The 24,180-nt window shown below is 47.7% G+C and overlaps 1 protein-coding gene, 1 long non-coding RNA gene and 1 pseudogene across 3 annotated transcripts; 1 reads left to right on the top strand and 2 right to left on the bottom strand.

Annotated features, from left to right (window-relative positions):
- Nucleotides 1-330: 330 nt before the first annotated feature.
- On the bottom strand, nt 331-5,461 carry LOC123412539 (probable sulfate transporter 3.4). Its single transcript, XM_045105485.1, has 7 exons — nt 4,827-5,461; nt 4,619-4,667; nt 4,077-4,522; nt 2,091-2,198; nt 1,850-1,966; nt 1,061-1,751; nt 331-902 (listed from the first exon to the last, which is right to left on the bottom strand). Exons 1-7 carry the CDS (start codon nt 5,181-5,183, stop codon nt 688-690), a joined length of 1,983 nt encoding a protein of 660 aa, XP_044961420.1. The 5' UTR covers nt 5,184-5,461; the 3' UTR covers nt 331-687.
- Nucleotides 5,462-6,204: 743 nt separating this feature from the next.
- On the bottom strand, nt 6,205-8,481 carry LOC123412067. 2 transcript variants are annotated; one of them, XR_006613396.1, is made up of 4 exons: nt 8,300-8,481; nt 7,307-7,960; nt 7,122-7,200; nt 6,205-7,009 (listed from the first exon to the last, which is right to left on the bottom strand). It is a non-coding gene; the product is annotated as an uncharacterized LOC123412067 (long non-coding RNA). The 2 variants fall into 2 exon arrangements; XR_006613395.1 differs by having other exon boundaries at nt 7,122-7,960.
- A 10,287-nt stretch (nt 8,482-18,768) lies between these two features.
- LOC123408097 lies at nt 18,769-21,668 on the top strand (annotated as a pseudogene).
- Nucleotides 21,669-24,180: the final 2,512 nt, after the last annotated feature.

Here is a 24,180-nt window from a genome sequence, read left to right on the forward strand (position 1 = left end):
CTGGTAATCAAGGTTTCCAGATTAGAAAAGGGGCACCGCCACACATACTCTGAGAGACCTAGTTGGTCCTTGTCGACCAGCTGCCCGTACAAGTTGACATTCAGCGATCGATGCTGACAATGTTACACATAACAGTTCCAACTCCATGAGCTCGTCGTGCTGGAATTCATTCAGGCCTTGCTTGACTAAACCTCTCTTGAAGAGGATTGAAGTGGACCGATCGAGGGGAATTTTGACTCGTGTCGTGTCGTGTGGCACTTATCATTTGGGTAGATTTACCGTCCCTTTCCGACCCAAGAAGCGGTATGTAAGAGTGAGTTGGACATGATGGACTACGAAATTAACCAACTTCCATTTGATTACATCTGCATCAACTTACACCTCCTCCTTCTTCTTCTTCTTCGTCTACAACAACAACAAGCGCGCGCATGCTGATCAGGGGTACATTTTCTTCATCAAAAAAACAAAAACCTCTTCTCCACGGGAGCGAAGAGAGGAGAGATATCAGCACCGCCGTACGTTATTCCGCCGGCCTTAATTAATTACCCTAACCCCTCCATGGATCTCCCTAGTCGTAATCAACCACACCAACACTCTGCATCCTGATTAATCCTCCTTCTTCTTCTTCTTAATCTCCTTCTTCTTCTTCTATGCACCCGACCTACTGCTGGTATACATATTATGGCATCAGGGCTGCGCCTTGTACGGCGCCGCCGCGACGGCCTCGTCGACGCTGAAGAAGATGCGGCCCGACCCGAACGTGTCGCCCACCACCGAGTTGTACATCCTCTCCGTCACCGACCCCACCGGGTTCGCCAGCACCAGGTCGATGCCCCGCTTGTCCAGCACCCGCTTCATCTCCGCCAGCGCGTCCAGCCCGCTCGTGTCGATCGCCGTCACGGCTGCAATCAATCAAGCTCGTCAGACTAGCTCCGAATCAATCTCTTCCAACTTGGACGCGCGCGAAGAACAATTAATGGCGATCCCCGCGCGCGCGCCCGGGAAGATTGATTTAGTTTGCGCTGCGCTGACAGACACTCGGACAGACAGACAGACTCACCGCTCATGTCGAGCACGATGCAGCGGACGCCGCAGAGGTTGGCCTTGGCGGCGCGCTCCTCCTCCTCGCGGAGATACCGCATGATCCTCTCCACCAGGTAGGTGGAGTTGGCGAAGTAGATGGCCGACTCGACGCCGACGACGAGGAACGGCGGCACGCGCACGGCCTCGCGGTACTGCGCCATGCTGCGGTAGCTCTGCGTGCCGGGGACCAGCCCCATGACCACGGTGTTGGGCCGGGTCACCTGCAGCAGGATCTTGAACAGCGAGATGCCGACGGCCACGGCCAGCCCGACCTGGACGGACACGAGGAGCACGCCAAGGAAGGCCGCCACGCACGCGCAGAAGTCCAGCTTGTCCACCTTCCACAGCTTGGCCGCGCCGCGGACGTCGATGAGCCCCGCCACGGCCGTGATGATGATGGCGGACAGGATCACGTTGGGCGTGTAGTGGAAGAGCGGCATCAGGAAGAGCAGCGTGACCAGCACCGCCGCGGCCATCACGATGTTGGACACCGCCGTCCGGCAGCCGGCGCTGTAGTTGACGGCGGAGCGGGAGAAGGAGCCCGTGGTGACGTAGCAGGAGGCGCAGGAGCCGGCCATGTTCATCACCCCGATCGCCATCATCTCCTTGTTCCCGTCCACCTGGTAGTTGTTGATCGACGCGAACGTCCGTCCCACCGCGATCCCCTCCTGCAACATTCAAGAACAAAATCCACCATCAGATCAAGATGCCGCAACAAAAGTTTCTTCAGATTAACAAAAACCACAGACTGATTGATCGATCTTACGGTGAGGGACAGGATGCCGGTCATGATCCCGGTCTTGATGGCCAGGGCGACGTAGGAGCCGCTGAAGACGAGCATGTTCATGGATGGAGGGTTCACTCCCCTGGGGAGATCGCCGATCTGCATGACAAGGATGGCATTTTTGGAGACTGATCAGAGACAGGTTATGAATGTTCCTTGGATTTTTCATGCTCGAAACATGTTCAGAGATGACATGCCACTGAAGAAAAATCGATGTGCTTACGATGCTGATGGCATGGCCTCTGCACAAGTAGGAGATGATGGTGGAGGCGATCACCGACGTCAGGGGAGCCGCCGCTGACACCCAGAACAGCCTTGGATTCCGAGCGCTCTGCGGAAGAACAAGGAGTAAAAATGTGTGATTGTTCAGTACATCTGCTTGCTATTGCTATACCTGAATTATCGTCACACAAAAAAAACAGAGCAGGGGAAAACAAATCGAGGACAGGCTAACTGAAGATTTTAACATGACAAGGATAACTGCGTGCCCCATAAATAAGTTTACTACTAGTAGTTCTTCTATGATATGGGAAATTCTGAGGTGGAAATTAAGCTGTTTAGTCAATGTTGCCCCATCTTTTCAAGACCAACACTTCTGAAATCGGAAAACCATCAGTCCATCACGCACCCTTGCCCGCTTGTCATCGAGGATCTTGCGACACGTTATTGCGGGTTCGCGGCGCGTTGTTCATCAATCATCATCTCCACATTTGATTCTCCACATTTGATTTGACAGAAGAAAATATCATGGAGATGAGGAAAGATTGTGACCAACTACTAGCTTAGGAGGTGACACATCAGAGACCAAATTCCACACATTCTCCCCAAAAAGGGAAAAGAGGGCAGGCTGCAATGGGTCACCGGCCAATACAGAATAGATTCTAACTAAGGCCACACACAATGACACACGCCTTACTCCAAATTGATTGATACGTTTGGCCTAGCAGAGTGTATGAAAACTGACGCAAGCTATGAACATGGCAGCTGTATGTGCATGGCCAAACTGAAACTGCTCGGACAGGTTAGGTTTGGCTTCAAAACATATGTTTGGTATGACTGAATCTTCTAATCTGTACCTTTTTTTTGCTGAAGGAAACAGTGACACTTTTGTGAAGGAGAAAAGGACATAGGTAGCACTGATTTGTTTGAATGGAGAAGACTATACTGATTTGAACCACCTTTAGCAATCATTCTACAATCTTGAAAGCCCATGCGCTCAAGAACCAACAGGCACTTTTTGGCACCATGTTTCAGTCTATTGTTATTCAGACATCTTGGAAGGTTAGGCCTCCCATAGGGGGAGGAAATAGACTACCAACTGCCCAGTTACACGAAGAAAGGCTAAAAAGCTCTTGTTAGGACCGTCTAAAGTACTATTAGCATAGACAAACTAAAAGAGTTCAAAAAGTTGTAACTGATTGGACCAAGCTATTAGCCATGTTCTCTAATGAATTATAGGACATTTCTTTCTTATGTATGATACTCATTTTGAGTGTACTTCAGATACCGTCGAATGTTGTTCCGAGGAAACAAAAAACTAAAGTAAAGCAATGGATTCGTTTATTTGTTAAGTCAAATTGAAATAGGAATGCTTTTTTCTTTCTTTTCTTTCAGAAAGATAAATATCCCAGCATTATCAGGTCCCAACAAGCAGGAGCTAGGTGGTTAAGATCACCCTGCCACTAATTATTAGCCATTAGCTGAATTTGAGTGGAGTGAAATTCCTTGTTAGTGGGAAGCACCCTTTGGGTCCCTCCATTGTACTGCCTCACTTTTGTGGGTTTAATCACCACCTCCCCTTTATGCAAATTCTACCTTTCCTAGTTGCTACCTGTCCATGCCCGTGGTCAAATAATTCTAGAAAAAGCATTAGCCGACTAATTCGCAAATGATGACTAAACCTGTCTTAAACAAAAGGAAAAAAAAAGGAGATGCATATGTATCCTATAACCATAAGCATATGCATATGTGTCCTTCTCCGGTTACAATCTGTGATTTAATTAGTATAAAATTGAAACTAAACATGGTTTATGTTAAAAGTAAGAGGATCTTGGAATTAATTAATTGTATTATTAGTAGAATTGAAACTAAATATGGGGAAATTAAATTGGAACTAAACATTGTATACTACTTTTAACTAAATTAAATTGGAAGTAAATATGGGAGTATGTGCTAGGCAGAGGCAGATCATGGGTGGTGGCTGGCTTACGATTTGGCGTGTGCCGAGGAGGATTGCGAGGAAGGCGACGCCCATGACGATGGTCTGCCACTCCCACTCGCTGTGGCGGCGGACGACGGAGGCCATGACGTCGACGAAGCCCATGTGGGTGGTGAAGTGGACGATGCCGAGGAGGCCCTTGAGCTGCTGCAGGGACACGATGACGGCGGCGCCGCCCATGAAGCCGGTGAGCGTGGCCTTGGAGAGGAAGTCGACGATGAAGCCGAGGCGGAGGAACCCCAGCGACGCCTGGAAGAGGCCGGCGAAGAAGGTGGCGGTGAAGGCCAGCTGCAGGTACAGGATGGGCTGCTGCTCCGGCGCCACCGCCTCCCGGAGCATGGACCCCATCACCAGCGACGCGATCGACACCGGGCCCACCGCCAGGTCGCGCGAGCTCCCCAGCAGCGCGTAGATGAGCGGCGGCACGAAGCTCGAATCTGCGCGCATGCCAACAATTTCGTCAATCAGCCATTAATTCCTCGCCATGAATGGGTAGACGACGAGGCGTGCATGCGAGCGAGAGCGAGACTCACATAGGCCGATGATTGGGGGCAGGTTGGCGAGCTTGGCGTAGCTGATGCCCTGCATGGAGAAGAGAAGATGGAAAGAAATTAATGCCGACCGATGGAGGAAACTTGCGGCCGGTGGCTTCGCCGTGGGCCAGAAAAGGAAGGTGCTAAAAATGGGGCGGCGAATTGAAGGCAGCGGGACCAATCACCAATGGACGGAGGGATGGATTACCTGGGGGATGGCGAGGCTGGCAATGGTGAGGCCGGCGACGGCGTCGGAGCGGAGGAGGCGGAGGCTGTAGTTGGAACCCCAGTGGAAGATGGGGAAGAAGTACTGCAGCGCGAGCACCAGCTTCCGGGCGAGCGACTGGTTCTTGAACTGGTGCAGCGGGTCGTCGGGGAAGAAGATCTCCGCCAGCCTCTGCCCCAGCGCCCGGCACGTCGTCCTGCGCTCCGGCGCCGACACCTTGTGCAGCTCCACCACCCTCCCCGCCGCCCCCGATTCCGCCGCCCCCTTCGGCCGGGGCCCCTGTCCCTGCCCCGCCTCCACGTCGAACGCCAGGGTCTCCACCTTGTTGTTCACCACCATGGCTACGCTGCACGCCCTCTCCCTGCAACCGCCGGCGCAGGGGAGGGGAGGTCGATGGCTGAGCGGAGCGGAGCAGAGCAGAGGGCCGAGGACGGTGGCTGTGTGTTGTTGCTGCTCCTGCTTGATGGATGGATGGATGGATGGATGGATTGGTCGTCGGAGGATGGCCGGGTTTTATAGGGACGGGACGCGAGGCGAAAGCGCGGGAGAAGCCGAGGATTTCCCCCCTCGGCGTTGCGGGTTCGGATTAGGAAGGAAGGAAGGAAGGGGGGGCTCTGCCACCGGCGTGGTGTGGTAGGGCTGGGTTGGGTTAATTTGGGTGGGCCCTCTCCGGTTACTATTTACTGGATGCTGTAATTAGCCACCGAGGTCAGAGCTGGAAAAATCAGCGGCCGTTCGGGTTGGGGGGTAAATATTGTTTTAAGGCCGGGTAAGTTAATTAATTAATTTGTACCTACGGAGGTGCTGGAATCTAAATCGAATTATACCTCGTACAAAAACGTGTGTATACGTAGTACTCATTTATGTCTTTTGTTTGGATATATTGAACCGCCTTAGAGCATCTACAATTAAAACGTGCAAATCCGGTCCATTAAACGCCCACGGACACGGCTGGTCCGTTTTAAACTCTTACTTTTTCGTCCGTGCAGCTATATTTTTTACATTTTCCCTCATATGTCCGGTCATTTGCATATGATTTGTGAAGAAGAAAGATTGAGAGTAGAGAATGAATAAAGAAAGAAAAAAATATGGTCCAAGGTGGGGTTGCGTTCTGCATGGCGGACTGACCAGGCGTGTTCGGATGCGTCTGTAAGCCCTCATATCGTTCTTATATTTAAGATGAATATGAGTGATGCTGGTCAGCCCGGACGTTTGAGATGGATACGAAGGGTCCGGCTAGATCAATATTTTGTGACCGGTCAATGACTAGACGGATTGCACAGATCGTTTGAGACGGATTTGAGGGCCCGGCTGTAGATGTGCTTACGTCACAGGATTCATTCGAGGTTGAAGCGATTGAAGCGAGGTTGAAGCGATTGAAGCATGTTGTTCTATCTCAAGAGTAAACAGCCAGAATCACCAGATATTTGCTTTCAGTGTGGTAAAAAAAAGTTAGGGGCGTGAAGACAACCAACGTACCCACCTAGACACTTGCTGACGGAAAGAGATTGTTTCTAGCTAGAACAACATGCTTCAATGTCTTCAACTACCAACGTGAACTAGTAGGATACCAAAAGGATACATGTACAAAGACAAAACCACTATCAATATCTGGAAAGCTTAATCGCCGAGAGCAAAGTTCAAAGACCCGGACCAGACCAGCGGTCCAACCAAAAAACCGTAACCAGCGGCTTGCCCGGTTTTTTGAGGTGTACCTTCTTTTAGTGAAATACCAAAAAATTAAAAGGCGCATCTATAGGGAATCAAACACCTCACCTTGAAGAAAGGCAATCCCAATAACCAGCAAGGATAAGAATACTTTTGTGATTTATTAATGGTTAACGTCTAATATTATCTGTATTCATTGTTCTACAAATGAAAACCTTAACCAATAGTCTCACCGGTTCGGTTGCCGATTCAGTTCTTAACCTATGCTCGAAAGCAGGGTGTATGAGGCAAATTAAATAGAGACAAATGCGATAGAACCTTTACATGTTTTCAAGAAAACAGAAGCTTGCATTGCCGCATCATTCATCGATCTTCTGTTGTCATCGGTGGGACAAATGACCGGATACCGTCTTTGTCCATTGTTGAAGACATGTGTTCTTTACCACCCGTAAGAACTACTTGGCAAAACAATGAATGATGGATCACGATTCTTCTTTCTGCAAATTAGGCCAAATGTTAACCAAGCATGAGCTTTGAAACCACTCAATAGGGCAAAATGGTACACCAACCATGCTACAAAAATGTACTTGAGAAAGATATGAAGCCAACCTTCTAAGTAGCAAACATGGATTTGTAAGGTAGTATGACCAAGCTCCAATGTAAAAGGGTTTGAAACATTCCTTGCAACCTAAAAAGTAAACAATAATAATACATTTTACGGCAAAGGACTACTATGAGGTGCTATGGATTAACCATACAATCAAGGAAATAGTGGGTATCAAAATCAACTCAACTTGATTCGGGACCTCTGCGAAGTATCAGTTTTACATGAAACAATTCAATTATCACAAAATAACCTAGCTAGCTAGGAACTATTTGTGATGCTCCTAGTTAACAAGGAATATAAATAAATTGCCTTTTTGATCAGAATCGTGCATTTTTTTACGGAGAGATTTGTACATCTTATGACTCACAAAGAACTAATAGAAGCAATAAACCATTCTCCTTTATCCCATATTGGAAGAATTTTCACTGGTTAGTTGATTACCTTTTTTTAGTTCGAATCTAATTAAGGTGTAAAATATAAATATCTCATGTTTCGAATCCAGCTAAGTCGAATCGACTGCCATCGATCCCTAAACTTCCATCTAAAGTAAGTAATGGTAAGGGCAGATGCATGTAAAAGAAGGCTTGGTGGAAGGTGAATATCTTTACTCCTTGGATGATGGATGCTGGAATGGTTGCAAGTTAATTGGTGGAGATAAGTTCTTCGATTCACTTTTGCACTCAGTGGGTTACACAATTTTAACGGTTGTGTATATTCGGTGACCATTATGACTATTACTATGACTATGTGGCTAATTTTGATATATTATAATCAGGAGGGAATGATCCTGAGGTGACACGTCTGCTCCACTTGTGCATGACTGGGCTCACATGTCAGGCATCTGGCAAAAGGCAAACCACGTATGTAAGCATGTCGTTAATTAGGTGCACACCTAACTCCCATCTTAATTTGTCTTTCCTGAAAGCAACTGAACAGAACATATCCATTCTGTACACATATACGCTTATCTATAGGAAAATGCATGCCCAGCCTATATGTAAACACTAGTCTATAAGAAGGAAAATTCATATTCACATAATCACATTCTTGACACATTTTATGAGCTAGTAGATTGTGAGCCATGAATTGTGACAGGAGCACCAAGAGCCATGATGATGATAACAACAGGTAGCAATCTACATATTTCAGTGACAAGGTATTTAAAAGCCCCATCACTTACTTCCATTTCCATAGAGTGGAGCTGCCGGCCAACTATCCATGGAGTCGATGCATTTGATGCGTAGCCTAGCTAGCTAGCTCCCATCGAAAGGTGGCCTATGGAGAAGGATAGTGCCTGCCTGCCCTAGATTTTCCTGCAAACGTTGAGAGCCCATATTGAAACGCAGAGCAAAGGAAACTCAAGTGGCTCACCAAGTTGGCCGTTTATACATAATTACATGCATATAAATAGCACCTGTTGCTTGCCCTAGCTAATTGTGGCCAAAGACGCATGTGATCCTAGTGTGGCCGGTGATGTATATTTGGCAACATGCAACTGTCGGCCAGCAATGCATGTAGCCTCAAATAGGTGCAAGTATAAATGGGGCAACCAAAACTAGCAGAAATGCTGGCTAATAGAGATTGTATATATAGCTAGGTGAAATAATCTACATGTTTTCTCTGCTAGAAACTTGCCCTTCCGGCGTATCTTGCACGTGTATATGGTATGTGTGTTTGTATGTGTTTCTGGCCAGCTGAGGTAGCTTGAGAATTTGTCTCTGTAGCCAATGGTCACTAGCGTCTCGGCATAAGTGGAAAGTAGCTGGGGAGATATCCACAATAAGGCTGATGGCAAGGTCTCCCCAACGTGACCAAAATAAGTAGGCAATCAGTAGTGAAACCCCATGTATCTTTCTTCATATGGCCATGCATATTCCTGTGAGATCATCTCAAGTTATATGGTTTATGTGTAGTACAAAATGATTCGCAGCAGAAACTCTAGAAAAACTTCATTTTACGATTAACTGCAAATCATTTCCTTCTTCATCATAATTGTAGTTTCTGACATAAGTGGAAAGTTGCATATGGACCACTTCCCCTAAAACTTTCCTTTATCCAATTTTTCTTTCTGTAGGCGCCTTCAATAATGTAAGCCAAACTAACTGAGTCAATGTTATGTCATATCATGCGATGATGTTTGGGTACACTTGTAATAGTGATCAAGTGGTTCATGCATCCAATCACTAGGGGATTGGCTAGAAGGGCACAAAAATGATCGACCATCATATATATGCCACCACTCTAAAAGCATGTCTAGCAGACCTCGTATAAAGCTGACCCGCAAAAGTCGTTTACAGTTCACGGAAAAACGCCTTTGTGAGCCGGCGTGGACGGGGGTCGAACAGACCCCGCAAAACGGACCCGTATAGAATATTCTTTTATACGGGTCCGTTAATATCCTTTTATACGGCCGCCGCCTTCACCGACACGCAAAATCCTTTATTTTCATTATATTTTCAGGCATGAAAACACATTCCGTTGCATTTTTATTTTCTTCAAAGGCATTGGATACATCATAATTCACCAAATCTTTGCTAAAACAGCAAGACCAAAGAAAACAAGAACTACAATTAGACATTTTAAAAGATATCCAACTTCCATAACTGCTTTCACTAGTTGGATCAACATCTTCTCCATGCATTCATTGTTGGTTTGGGGGTTCTTCATCCTTGCATTCTTCATTCTTCGGCTTTGATTCTAAAGAAGTTGATGTTGCTTCCCTTCTAATTTATTTTCTAATTGCACATGCAGCTGCATCGTTAGGCTCAATTATACTAAGGAATGCACAAACATCTATTAAGTTTCTTTCTATCAATAAATCGATGTATTCTTCTTTCCAATACCAAAATGAGCATCCACCTTCCTACACACATGAACATCTCAATAAGCTACAGTGATTTAACCAAATAAGTTGACAGAGCCGAAGAAGAAGAAGAGTGTACCACGTCATTTTTTGCATTTGAAGAAGACCCATCCGAGGTGCTGTCGTGTGTTTGATCTGAGCCGCAACACTGTTTCTAGGCAATCGTTGCACTTTATGAGCGGCATCAGCAAGCCGGCGAGCCGCCGCGCGACCACCGAGCCCCGGCGACGGACGGAAGAGTCCTTGCCAGCAAACCGACGCCAACGACTAGAGGATGAACCAACACCTGCATGCGGCGGTGGCGCTTTGCCGGGTGTCGTGGTCTTGTCACGGCAGATGTCTTCGTGAAAGGACTTAGTGATGGAGCCATCGCACCTTGGTGGCGACTCAAAGGGGGTGAGCGGAAGCGAGACTCAGGTTTACCCAGGTTGGGCCCTTCCTGTGGAGGTAAAAGCCTACGTCCTGCTTTGTGTATATTGATGGTGGATTCGATTACAAGGAGGACGTAACTCGACTGACCTAGCTCTCGATGGATTCTAACTTAACATATCTGCCCTAGAGACTCGCCTTTATATACAGGTCGAGGCCCTAGGGTTTACAAAGTCCTGACCACATTTCAAATCATGGCTTTTCATATCTCTAAGTCGTCGTGTCTTCCAAAGCTAGGAAACCTCCTCGACGACTTACCTTCTCCATTAATCTTGAACCGCCATCCGGCTCATGGACCTTGGCCGGCCCTTCGTCGAAGTTCTCCTGGTGCATCTCAGCCCCTCGGCCAAGGCTTATCTTGATCATGACTGTAGAGTCGCCGTTTACCTGACCCGACCCAATAGGGCGGGTCATACCGTAGGTAATATCCCCATCACCGGGGGTTGTGTGGGGTGCTCCCCAACCAATCCATGGCTTTGGCGCATCCGCCGGTGGCCGGAAAAGCAAAATTCGGTGGTCGGGATAAAACAACCGCCGATATGTACCTTGCCGGTGAGCCGAGGCACGAGGGCGTGGGGGAGGTCGATCTAGGGCATGCGACGGCCCACCGGCGTGATCCCGACGGCTGGTGTGGCCTGAATTGAAGGCGGCGTCCGGCGGCGGTGGGTGGGGGAAAAGCACGGGTGAAATGTCCCACCAACCAACCGCTTCGAGATATATACAGGCCACCGACGGGGCGGAGGGGAGGGGGAGAACCTGCGTTTTCGCGGGTTGGGATGCGCATTTTGCCGCGCCCCGCAAAATATAAATTACGGATTGAACGCGGTTGTGGGGTCTGGTCTGACAGCATTTCCCGCCCCGACCTGTATTTTGACAGTTATTTTACGGGTTCGGTCCTTTTACGGGGTCTGCTAGAGATGCTCTAAGGTTGTGGCATTTCATTGATTACATCAACGATTCTATGTCTCTATCCTGAATTTTGTTGAACATTTAGTCCCTCAAGTCACTGAGGATGGTAACGCTTTCCGTTATCCAAATCTATTCGTATGGGAATTTTTTTTATAAAAACATAAAAAGTGCAAATAATAAGAATCACTTTTTGATGCCAAGGCAAAATACACTAAATTTAAAGCTACAAACTTATAAAGAGGATCAACATATCTCATAGATTATACAACAATAATCTACTTCCTCCGTTCCTAAATATAAGTCTTTTTAGAGGTTTCATTTAAGGGACTATATATGTATGTATATAGACATACTTTAGAGTATACATTCATTCATTTTGCTTCGTATGTAGTCCTCTAATGAAATTGCTAAAAAGACATATATTTAGGAACGGAGGGAGTAGACGTTAAAAACTGGAAAACAAATAACAGTTACTTAGGAAGAACCACTGAACTGAATAAAAAATAGTGTAGTATTTTTTATATGGTCCTTCAACTGCCAACTACACATCTTCCATGAACGCTCTTTTTTTTTGTAGGTTCTATTGATTTTCCAATTTATTCAGATAAAATATCTCATAAATTATACAACCATAATCAAGATGTTAGAAACTTGAAAATAAATATAGTTACTCAGGAAGAACCACTGAAATGAATAAAAAAAAGAAGTGTTGTATTTTTTTATATTGTCCTTCGACTGCCAACTACACATATTCCGCGAACGCTATTTTTTTGTAGGTTCTATTGATTTTCTAATTTATTCAGAATATTTCGTTTCTAGAATTTCCATGTTTTTTCATATATCTTTATTACATTTTTCTTTTTAATATTCCTATTTTGTAAAAGTTCGCTTGGAATTTTATTATCATTTACTAGCACATTTTCCTTCTAGTAATGACTACACATGGGTGAAACAATTAGGAAACTTCAACAATGACCTAGAGCGATCCAAAGGAAAATATGGTACCATTTCTAGAACTAAATCCTTTGGGTTCAGTCATTTCAATGTCATGATTTACATTTTCAAAATCTATTTCTAAGAATGTAGATATGTTTGAAAACATTGTGGAGTTAGTTGTCTTCCTTGCTAACAGCATTTATATGTTTTGAAAAATTAATTGTCAAACTTGTCATGTTTAGACTGTCAACTAGAAGCAACATATTTCCGTGTTACCATGGATGCTTTTAAAAAAACATTATATTTTTATCTATTTGGAATGGGCACTACAAAGTATCGAGTGGCGATACTTTAAAAGATCCGCCACCTCGCGAGCCATCAGATCCCGTGGATTGAGTGGATCCTGTGGATTTTGTAATATGTTCGACAAAGCACGATGGATGAGATGGTGTAATATATTCGTGACGATGATGTGCAATATAGTTCTTCCTTTATTGTTGTGTATGTACCATCCAATTTAGTGCAAAACAAGAATTAAAAAAATACCCAAAACAAATAAATGGAAAAATAGGGACAGCAAAATAGCCCCATCCAATTTAGTGTGAAACCCTAAACCCTAAAAAGTTCTCAAACAAAAGACAGCGAAACAATAGACCCGGTTCATAATAAGAACTGGGACTGAAACCCCTTCCCCCTCGCCCCCAGCCCCACCACATGGAGGAATATTAGCCCCGGTTCGGGGCCGAAGCCGAACCGGGGCTAGCATTAGTCCCGTTTTGTTAGTCCCGGTTCGTGAACCGGGGCTAATGGCCCAACCGAACCGGGGCTATAACCCCTTTTTCTATTAGTGTATTGTTAGTCGTCTAAAACAACCAATTGTCCAAGCAGGAAACTCCAAAAAAAACATGTGGCGTCAGCTCACCTCAGCGCTGACATTTTTCACTGCCGCTCACAAAATAAGTATGGTTTTGGAAATTAAGGGTCAAAATTGTCATGTTTCAATATTTATTAGAAGTATCTTTTCCCCATTTCCATAAATGTTCAAAAAATTATATGTGAATTTTCTTAACTATTTATTTAATTAGAATAACTTTTTATTTCTATAATCAACTAAATTTCTATACTTCTAAATCTTTTTTTATAACAAATTCCTTTTATTCCTTCATGAATGCATTTGATTTGTCCTCTGTCATGTGTGAAGCTATTGTTAGTCGTCCGAGACAGCCTCGCAATGGTCCAATGTATAAAATCAGGGTTAAATATGTTGGAAGTCATTCATGTATATGTCATGATTTGTTTTGTACAAAGATCTATAAAATTACAATCGACAAAATTAACTTACATGGGCTATGTTGTTGACCCTAGAGCTAACAAACAACTACTTCACATACAAAACATATACAATTATTGACAGTACCAGGCTTTCGTCTCAGTTTATAAATATGCCATACCTCTAAGCAATACAAGGTAGTGAAGAAGGCATCTTACAAAAAAGATCAAAGAGCAAACCGAACACGGAAATCGTACTGCAAAAACAATCACAAGTTTAGTAGAAATGCCAGGACTACGTTGGTAGAGCAGTATCATATTAAAGTCACTCCCTCGAAAGGCTGGGGGGGGGGGGGGGGGCTAGCCATCGAGCGAGCCCTTCCCTGCGCCTCCTTCCTCCCTTGTCGCTGGCAGGCAGCGTCGTCAGGTGAAGACCGACCGACAGGGGCGGCGATGTGGCTCCTCTCCCCTCGCGTGTTTTGGCTGGCACGGGACGGCCCCGAAGGAGTGCAGGCACCGGGCTAGCGTGGGACACGGTGTCGCGGCGATGGGCACTCTTGGCGGCAACGTGCAGACAACATGTCGATGACTTGGTTCCGTACTCGCGGCGAGGTGTGGCGGCCACGTGTTGTGCATGATCTTGAAGTCGCGTGCGTCAACGGATTCAGGTTGGATACCTCAGGTTCCAATGCTTAATAAAGATAGTTGCATGCATCGGTTGATGCAAAGGCCGAAGATTTCAACCTCCTTTCCGCGGAAAAAAACTAACTACGCTGCCGTGCATGAACAAGAGAGAGATTGAAGATGACACCACGCCACCACCTAAGGCACCTGAGCTCCATGACGACTATGACAGTAGAGAGCCAAACATATATAAAGATGCCCATCTTCTTTCCCTTAAGCACTCTGGTCTGATATGAATTGATTTTTGGCCGAAGGAACATACATGAATTTGTTTCAAATACATGGACAACAAATAAATGTACTTACAAAAATATATAGACATGGGAAAAATGGACAATGCTTATTGCAAGTTACAGTTAAATTGTTTCTAGATAATGTAAGATGAAGCTCTCCCGGCCTCATCACACACAAGAAGCATGCAGACAAATACGTGCCCTACAACTAAGCATATAGGTACGGCTTATCTCCTTTTGATTTCTTATTGTTCAGCGGGTGGTACAAGATTGAATTGTTGGCCAGCAAGATTAGTTCACATGTATCTTCATGCATGGGTTGGTGTGCAAGTTCAAGTCAGGTTAGTGTACAAGTGTAAATTGGTGAGCTGCATGATTGATGTATATATATGGACTGTGTTAGGCGTGCATGGAAGGAAACGATTAACTAGGTGTGTACAGAAGAAATGCTGGACTTATGTTAAGCATGCAAAGACCAATCTCAACTACTGGCTCTGTACTTGACATAAAGATGAAAGGTCGATGGTCACGAGAAGATGTTTAAAAAGAAAATGAAAAACATTTTTTCGAAATCAAAAGCAACTTTTATGTTGAATGACTAGCTAGGGACCGTCACCTGCTTATAATTGTTTGGCAGCCGGATAAATTTAACTGTCAAAAGAAGTGTGCCGACTCTGTTCCTTAATTTTGATGGGTGCAGTTGTCACAAAGTTGCACCTTTCTGTAAGAAAGAGTGGCTGCATCTTCAAAAGGTTTTTGGGGATTCTATGACGATATGGGTAGGGTATGATACTTTTGTGTGTGTTACTTGCAATTACTCTAAGCATATATACTCGATGACCATCGATCACTACCATAGAACGGCACATATCCTAGACCTCTCATCAGAGCTTGTATATGATGATGGAAGATCAAACGGTCAAAACGAAACAGTCAGGAAAACACCATATCAGAGCTTGTATATGATGATGAGTAGCATATAACTATCGTACCTTCTTTTGTTTTTAAATATAAGTTTTATTAAAGGTTATATTAAAATATAACATACGAATATATATAAACACATTTTACAGTGTAGATTCATCTATTTTATTCCGTATGTAATTTTCCAGTATTTTTTTTAAAGACGGCCACATACCATGGCTGCTCTAGGAGATATGGAAACTACCAGTAGGGTACATGTACTCCGACCAACTAATCAATGTATCCCTAAGTTGGTGGATGAATAAGAGTTCCACGTGGTGATGGCTCCGTGCATTCTAAAACACTACTCGACAACTGTATAAATATGCGAAGCCACCCTTGCGGAAAACTAAATCGACCGTCACCTACTATCAAATCGGGAAAAACCTCCCTTTTTAACGGTCCGTCCCTAGGGTGACGGTTGGTTTGTCTGTCTCGCGAGTCCGTAGGTGATCTAGGGTTTTGCCCGGCCGCCGCCGTGCCTTTGCCTCGCCGCCATCCCCCAATCTTGTACGCGGTGCTCCTGTGTCGGCTGTGCACGCCCATCATCGTCGTCCTTGTCGTACCCATCCACCTCTCAGCCTTTCGCGGGTCTAGGGACCGCGATCGTACACCACATCTACAACCCTAGTTTCGTCTTCCTGTGAGGACTGATGGAGAAGGTGGAAGGACTATTGCATAACCTGAAGCTGTCGGAGAAGGAGCGGAAGGGGGTCAAGATCGGATGGGCGGGATCGGGAAAGGTAGGAATGGTGGAACCGCAAGCACCGACGAAGCTCCTCTCGGAAAAACCGGTGTTTGTGGAGGCAATGGCGGAGACTCTGGGTAGAATTTGGTGCCCGATCAAAGGCCTGGAGTGCAAGGAATTTGGGGAGAACATTTTCCTTTTCACGTTTGGGCAGGAATCGGGAAAGCGGATGGCCCTGGAAGGGGGGCCGTGGGAGTTTGGGAATGACTTATTGGTATTTGAGGAATTCATCGCTAGTAAGAGACCAGATGAGTACAACTTTGATACAATCCCTATATGGGTGAGAATTATGCGGTTACCGCTTGGGATGATGAGTAAGGAGGCTGGTGAGGCGATCGGGTCCTTGATCGGGGAGGTGCAAGAGGTGGAAGCCCGAGCAGATGGCAAAGCCATGGGAAGGTTCCTAAGAGTGAAGGTACGTATGAACATCAAGGTTCCTTTGATGAGGGGTTTTACCATGGAGGAGGAGGAGGACGCAAATGATAAAGACAAATAGACTGTACCACAAGGGAGAGAGGATGAGCTGAATGAGAAGAACTGGTGTCCGTTTGAGTATGAACATCTCCCTGATTTCTGCTATGGGTGTGGGATCATTGGGCATACCGATATAGCATGTGGGGTGAAACTGCAGAAGGGAGAGAAGCCGCAATTTGGCCCCTGGTTACGAGCTTTCATCCCTCGTCGAAGTGGTCTAGAAGGCAGGAGTAAGGGGGAAGGTAGATGGGGGGCTGGGAGCCGCAGTTCTGGTGGCAGAAGCACGAATGGATGGGGCCGACGTAGCCTATCCGGGAGCGATGCACCGTCTTGGCGTAAGGATGGGAGTAGTGGTGCTAACCAGAATAAAGGTGAGGAGAAGGGTCAGGAGGTGACGAGCCCATTAAAGAAAATAGCACGGGAGAAGGGGGCCGGGGTGGTAAAGCATCTGACGTTCTCGGCAGGAGTGAAGGGCACGAAGGAGTTGGGGGAGTAGATGTGGAGGGTGGCGGAGCCAAGACGTCCGAGAAGGAAAATTGTGGGGAGGTGACTACAGCTGGGCAGCAAGGTGACATGCTGACTGATGATGAGGAAAGGAGGGCTAGACCTGGCTGCCTGGGGCCCGATGGAGCTTTCATGGAAAAAGAACCTGCAGAGCGAGGTACCTCTCGGGACAAGGTCATGGAGGATAAGGGGAAGGGAAAGAAATCTGGAACATTCAAAAGACTGAAGGGGGGAGGAAGATTGGGGAGAATGATACTGCGGGTGGAGGCGGGTACACTGCACCCATTACTGGTACGAAGCGTGGCGGGGACACTATGGAGCTATATGAGTCATAGGAGCACAGGAAGAAGCGGGTTGAGCAGAGCATGACCACCAATGAACCACAGAACGCGGGGTTGCCGAGACAACCCTGCGAGTCTCAATGAAAATCTGTGCATGGAACTGCCGGGGTTTGGGGAATGGCCCGGCAGTTCGGAGCCTTCTGAAGCTGCAGAAGGAGGAGGACCCCGACATTCTTTTTCTGTCGGAAACAAAGCTTGAAAGAGGGAGGATGGGCAAGTTTAGGGATCAGTTGGGCCTGTATCATATGGAGGTGCAGGATAATGTCGGCAAGAGTGGCGGTTTGGCACTGTTCTGGTGGAAAGGAATCAATATCAAAGTCAGACGGAAGGGACGAATGCACATAGATGCCGTGGTTGAAGATAAGGATGGCTTCAAGTGGCGGCTTACACGGATCTATGGGGAATCACATACTGAGAAGAAGGTGGAAACGTGGAGGCTGTTGCGGACCCTCAATCACCAACTGGCGCTGCCCTGGGTCTGCCTGGGGGATTTCAACGAGATCCTATTTAATCATGAGAAGCAGGGGGGGTGTCCCGCGTGAGCATAGACTGATACAAAACTTTAGAGATGCTTTAGATTTTTGTATGTTGCACGACCTTGGTTTCGATGATGATGTCTTCACCTGGAGGAATAAAAACTATCGAGCAGCTGGCTATATTCGTGAGCGTCTGGATCGTGTTGTTGCTAACCAGGAATGATGTGCCCAGTTTTCAGCGTATAAAGTTGTCAATGAGGACACGTACCATTCTGACCATCTCCCGGTGTTGTTAGCACGTGATGGTAGCCCAAAAGTGCAACGCATGGCCGCTGCCCCAAGATTACCACGCTTTGAGGTGAGGTGGTTGATGGAAGAGGGCTGTGATAGCATTGTGAGGAGGCTTGGGAGAAGGGTACGAGCTCAACAATCAAGAACAGGTTAGCGGGGGTAATGGGGTCCTGCATAACTGGAACCGAGAGGTACTGGGAGACTTGAGGAAGAGGATCAAAAAGATTAAATCTGAATTGGAGGCCATTAGAAGGGAGCCGATATCGGATCGTCAAGTGAGGAAAGAGCAAACGTTGAGTTTCAAACTAGAGCACTTGGAAGAGCAGGAGAACCTGGTGTGGCACCAGCGTGTGCATGCAAACTGGCTTACTAATGGAGATCGTAACACGCGGTACTTCCATGCTTATGCATCCGAGAGGAAGAAGCAGAATTCGATATCGCGGCTGAAAAGGGAGGACGGAGTGGTGGTGGAAGACACAGAGGGCATAAAAGCCTAATTACTGACTATTTCTCCTCATTATTTATCCCCATGGCAGGTGCGGACGCGTCTAATATTCTCCAACATATATCCCCCAAGGTCACGCCTCAAATGAATGATATGCTGTCTACGGATTTCACTGCGGAGGAGGTCAAAGAGGCGTTGGATAGCATCGGTGACCTTAAAGCCCCTGGCTTGGATGGTCTGCCGGCGATCTTCTACAAACACTACTCGCATTTAGTTGGTGATGAGGTGGTTCGAGAGGTGCTGGACGTGTTGCGAGGCGACACTTTACCGGAGGGATGGAACGATACCCTAGTGGCTCTTATCCCAAAGGTTCAAAACCCTGAAACTATGAAGGACCTACGCCCGATTAGCCTTTGCAATGTCGTCTACAAACTGGTGTCTAAGGTTTTAGCCAACAAACTCAAGTGCATCCGGGGGGAAGTTATCTCATCAAACCAAAGTGCCTTTGTGCCAGGGAGGCTCATCTCTGATAATACTATCCTAGCTTACGAGATGACACATTTTCTCAAGAGGAAGCGATCGGGGAGCAGTATTTTCGCTGCACTCAAGCTGGATATGAGAAAGGCCTATGACCGTGTCGAGTGGGATTTCCTCGAGACAGTGATGACACGGTTAGGTTTTGCTCCGAGCTTTGTGGGGCTGATTAGTAAATGCATCCGAACAGTCTGGTTCCAGATTAAGGTGAATGGCGATCATACCGAACGAGTGATTCTGGGTAGAGGCTTACGCCAGGGTGACCCGATCTCACCGTACCTCTTCCTCCTCTGTGCTGAGGGACTGTCGGCACTATTGCAACATGCTGAGGATATGGGTCATATACGGGGGATCCAAGTGGTTCCAGCTGCGCCAACTGTCAGTCACCTCCTCTTTGCGGATGATTCACTACTATTGTTCGAGGCCACCCCGGCAAGTATTGGGGTCATTAATCAGATTTTGCAAGTGTATGAACGTGGCTCCGGACAAATGATCAACAGGGATAAGTCTGCAGTTTTATTTAGTCGGAATGCATCGCACCAGCGGAAGCATCACCTGCTAGCGCTGCTAGGCTTACACTTAGAAGGGGAGCATGGGAAGTACCTTGGCCTACCTAGCTATGTCGGGCAGTCGCGCAGACGGTGCTTCGAGTATCTACGGGGCCGCATTTGGGAGTTCCTAAAGGGATGGAAGATTAAACTGTTGTCGAAGGCAGGGAAAGAGGTGCTCATCAAGGCGGTAATCCAAGCGGTACCTACCTATGCAATGGGTTGTTTTGACCTCATCAAAGCTCTCTGTGATAGCATATGTCAGATGGTGTGCCAATTTTGGTGGGCAAACCAAGAGGAAGAGGATAGACATCACTGGGTCAGCTCGGAGAAGATGATGCTACCGAAGGAACAAGGGGGCTTGGGCTTCCGAGATCTGCACTCTTTCAACATGGCCATGTTGGCACGCCAAATTTGGAGAATCATCTAGGTGCCTGAATCCCTTTGTGCCCGTGTTCTCCAAGCTAAGTATTTCCCCCATCGAGATGTGCTCAAAGCTACAGCCCAACCCGGCATGAGTTATGTGTGGAGGAGCCTGCTGCAAGGGGTGGAGATAGTGCGAGCTGGTATGATATAGAGGATCGGCTCTGGGGAGAATATCAACATCTGGTTGGATCCTTGGCTCCCCTCCAGCGACACCAGACAACCACGTACCCTGCAGGGATCACATCTGCTGACGAAAGTTTCTGAACTTCTAGACCCGATCACTAATATATGGGATGAGCAGCTGGTTGGACAGACTTTTTGCCCAGAAGATGCTAACATAATTCTCAGCATCCCCTTTGTGAGCACTATGAGGATTTTGTAGCCTGGCACCCTGATCCAAAGGGGATGTTCTCGGTGCGGTCCGCATATAGGGTACACGTGGAGATCACACGAAAATCGAGACTGCGACAAGCTGGGGAAAGCTCGAACGACCAGGGGCAAGAGGCCAAGTTCTGGAAGCAGTTGTGGAAGACTCGATGTCCAGCTCGAGTTCATCATTTCATGTGGCGCCTGGCGCATAATAGCCACCCACTTCTCCGTAATGTCGAACGCCTGGGAGTGCAGCTTGACACCAAGTGTATTATGTGCATCCGCTTACCCGAGGATGGTGCACACCTATTCTTAAAGTGTAAGCAGGTTAAAAAAGTATGAAGGGAGGGCAGCCTGGAGCGGATACGACGTACGCTGCTACTGTGTCAAAACCCTAGAGACATGTTGGCCACGGTTTTCAAACTACCGAAAGCACAGAAACTGTGGGTGCTTTGCCTATTATGGTGTTGGTGGTCTGAGAGAAACAATGTGAATCATAACAAGGGGAGAAGGTCAACGGAAGCCATAGTGGCATCTATCAATTTCACATCCAGGGAGTGGGTGGAGTTCTTGGGGAGGCAACAGCCCCAACCGAAGCGCTTGGTGCGGTGGAAGCCTCCACCTGCAGATGTTATAAAGATCAATCTAGATGCCGCTTTTAATCCAGAAACAGGTGGAGGGAGTTGGGGCGCTATCGCTCGTGATCATGAAGGAGTAACGGTCAGGATGGCTGCAGGGAAACTAGCTCATTTGACAGATCCTCTCCATGCTGAAACAGAGGCTTTGCGACAAGCTATTGATTTTGCGGAGAACCAGGGGATGGGCCGAGTTATCTTCGAAACGGATTGCGCCAATCTGCAACAGGCAATCTCTTCTACGGCGCAGGACCGTGGGCCATTGGGCATCCTCTTCCGTGAAGCCAAATTCCGCTTGCAGCTAGGATTCATTGAGTGGAAGATCATGTACTCTTCTCGTATGTGTAATACCGTTGCGCATGTGCTGGCGGCGTGTGGTGTGGCTCGAGTCCCTGATCGCCGAGTGTGGCCATCAAACTTCCCAACAGATGTAATCCGTGCCGTGGCCGCCGATTTGGCTGGTCCACCGTAAAATTGGAATGCAAGGTGTTCCACGTCAAAAAAAAAAACTCGAAGAGCTACAACTCTCTTAAGATCCAGAAGTTACCAAGAAACCTTCGGACGAGCTAGGGTTGCTAGATCGATCAACCCCTAACTTTTTTTTGAAGGGTACCTAGGGATTTTATTCAAAGCTCAGGACATCTGACTAGTTGTAGGTCATATCCAGACGAGACGAAACACCACCCTTGTAAGAGCATCTTTAGCCGTTTGACCCCCAACGTACCCTGAAAGCCTTTTTAACGCTGCGTCGACGTTATTTTCGCCCAGGGGCAAGCGAGTTTCTAGCAGCGTCCTCATGTTTCGGTCCCCAAACACCAACGTTTTTAATTTTTTCTTTCCCGTTGCCAAAATGATGCCATGAGTTTGACGATCATCATGTCACAAGTCGGCGATCAACATGCCATAGTTCGACGATCAAACAGACCAATAGTTCGGCGATAAAAAGAAAAGGATAAAAATGGATCAACCGGCCGGCTCGGCGTGGTGCGGGACTAGACATGCTCGTCATCGGCGTAGTCGGGCTGTTCGTCATCAGCGTGGTTTCTACGCTCGGGTTGGACGTCATCGTTGGTGCTACCGTCGTGGTCGTCGTCGACACTGGCATATGGCTTAAGAAGAGGTCGTGCTGCACTATGTATCATGCCTTCACCTTCTCGTCCATCATCGACGTGTCTGCCCCCATCTAGAACTCCAGGTCGGTGTTCCTCTTCTTCGCAGCGACGTTGAAATTCCTGATGCCTTCTATGCCTATATGGATATCAAATTTACATCTCCAGTGAGTACACAACATATAACCCACAAAACAGAAACCTGGAACACAAATAAGAATGAGCTATTTTATCCTTTGCATAGAGAAGCTGTTGCCTTTATAAAAAGACTTGGGCGGTAGACATCGACATAAAGTTATTCGCCTCCGGTGGGTGACTGGCTAAGTATCTCTTTGTTGGGACTTTGTCCTTAGATAGCTGAGCGGGAACTATATTCCGCACGTCGGATTTCTCCTCTCTCCTGGCAGCGTTGCTTTGACATCGGCGATGCATTGCTTGATCAAGGCTTGCAGCCGTTCAGCAGCGGGCCGGCGCCACTTCCCTCGCCACCCTGACTTTTTTGGTGCCATCTCGGCGCCCTTCTGCCGCAGCCAGGGCAGGCGCATCCGGGTTGTAGGTCTCCTTGGCCTTGTCGAGAGCGAGCCAAGCTTCCCTCAACTTCTTGCACGACTCGATCCAAGAGAATACGTGAAGGAAACTGTACTCTTAGTCCTCGTTGTCGGCGCGATACATGATGAACATCTGAATTATTTGCACAAAACCGCAGACAAAACATGTCGGCAATGCACACGGTGACGCAACGAACTAGGGCCGTCGAACTTTGACCATACGTGACCCTCGACATTGGCGTCGCTTTCCAGGCGAGCAACGACCTCCTCGACAATGCCATGCCACTTGTTGCAGGCCGTCTGGAACGTCGACTAGAGGTTCGCCATGACCTTCTCGCCGCGGTCCATGTGGATGTTGGCGAAGTCGGGGTCGACCAGCTTGCGTTCGTCGAACGCCGTTTTGATTCTCCCTCAATATATGTCGGTGTTCTGATTCGCGCCGGTGATCAGGTCGATGCTGACGATCTTTCATGCTTCGGCAAGGCAATCGTCTTCCTTTGACGTCCACTTGACGAGTGGTTCAGCTGGATTGGTGTTCGTCGCCCGCTTTCTCTTCTTTCCCTTCTTCTGCAGCACTGGTTCCGGTTCCACCTCCACCGCCTCTTCCTCTCCCTCCTCCTCCTCGGCAAAGTTGAGCTCGTCGTCAATGTCGCCAACGGTGTGCATTGTTTCATCCTACACGTTGAACTCCAGGTGGGACGTGGCGGCGACGGAGCCGCTTGTGATGATCTCGTCCATGTCGCCATTGTTGTAGTTAAACTGCAGCGACGAAGTGGACGTGAATGGAAGGGCACCACGACACAAAGAGGCGCAGGTGAGGTTGTTGACGAGTACACCTGCGGTGAGTAGCTGTAATGGGTGTTCAGGCCGACACTGAACGCGGGCGAGGGAGTGCGTGGGTCATGGCCGAAACCGGTGGGGGAGGAACGTTGCGGCGCGCCATGCGGGAAGGTGGTGTTAGGATTGAAGCCGCCATGCGCGTCATTGTCGGAGTAGCCAAGCGAGGGCACATACCCCAGGGCGGCATCGTCGGCGAGAGGGTGGCCGACGCAACACGCTGGCGACCCCTTCATGTGGCCTACGGGTTGCGGCCGGGCGGATTCATCATCCCCGCGCAGGACGCCTCTTCCCGATCGACCGAGGTGACCGCCACCGCCGCCGCGTCCCTGATCTTCTTGGCGTCGAGCCTCCTCCGTTGGTCTGTTGTGACCGCCTCCCGACGTTGGACATCCACCCTCCACTCAGCGTCTGAAGCGCCCGCTGGCTTAGGCATCAGCTTCCTCGGCTTCCTCTGCTTCGGCTGGCTGGAATCGACAACGCTGACGGG

This window comes from Hordeum vulgare, chromosome 7H (assembly GCF_904849725.1).
Source record: "Hordeum vulgare subsp. vulgare chromosome 7H, MorexV3_pseudomolecules_assembly, whole genome shotgun sequence".
NCBI classification, from domain to species: domain Eukaryota; kingdom Viridiplantae; phylum Streptophyta; class Magnoliopsida; order Poales; family Poaceae; genus Hordeum; species Hordeum vulgare.

Excerpts from the sequence above, each read along its gene's own strand:
- LOC123412539 (XM_045105485.1), bottom strand. The coding sequence starts at position 5,183 with ATGGTGGTGAACAACAAGGTGGAGACCCTGGCGTTCGACGTGGAGGCG. Across the intron at positions 4,523-4,618 it reads GCCCCCAATCATCGGCCTAT|ATTCGAGCTTCGTGCCGCCG; the intron begins GTGAGTCTCGCT and ends GCATGCGCGCAG. Across the intron at positions 2,199-4,076 it reads TCCTCGGCACACGCCAAATC|AGCGCTCGGAATCCAAGGCT; the intron begins GTAAGCCAGCCA and ends GTTCTTCCGCAG.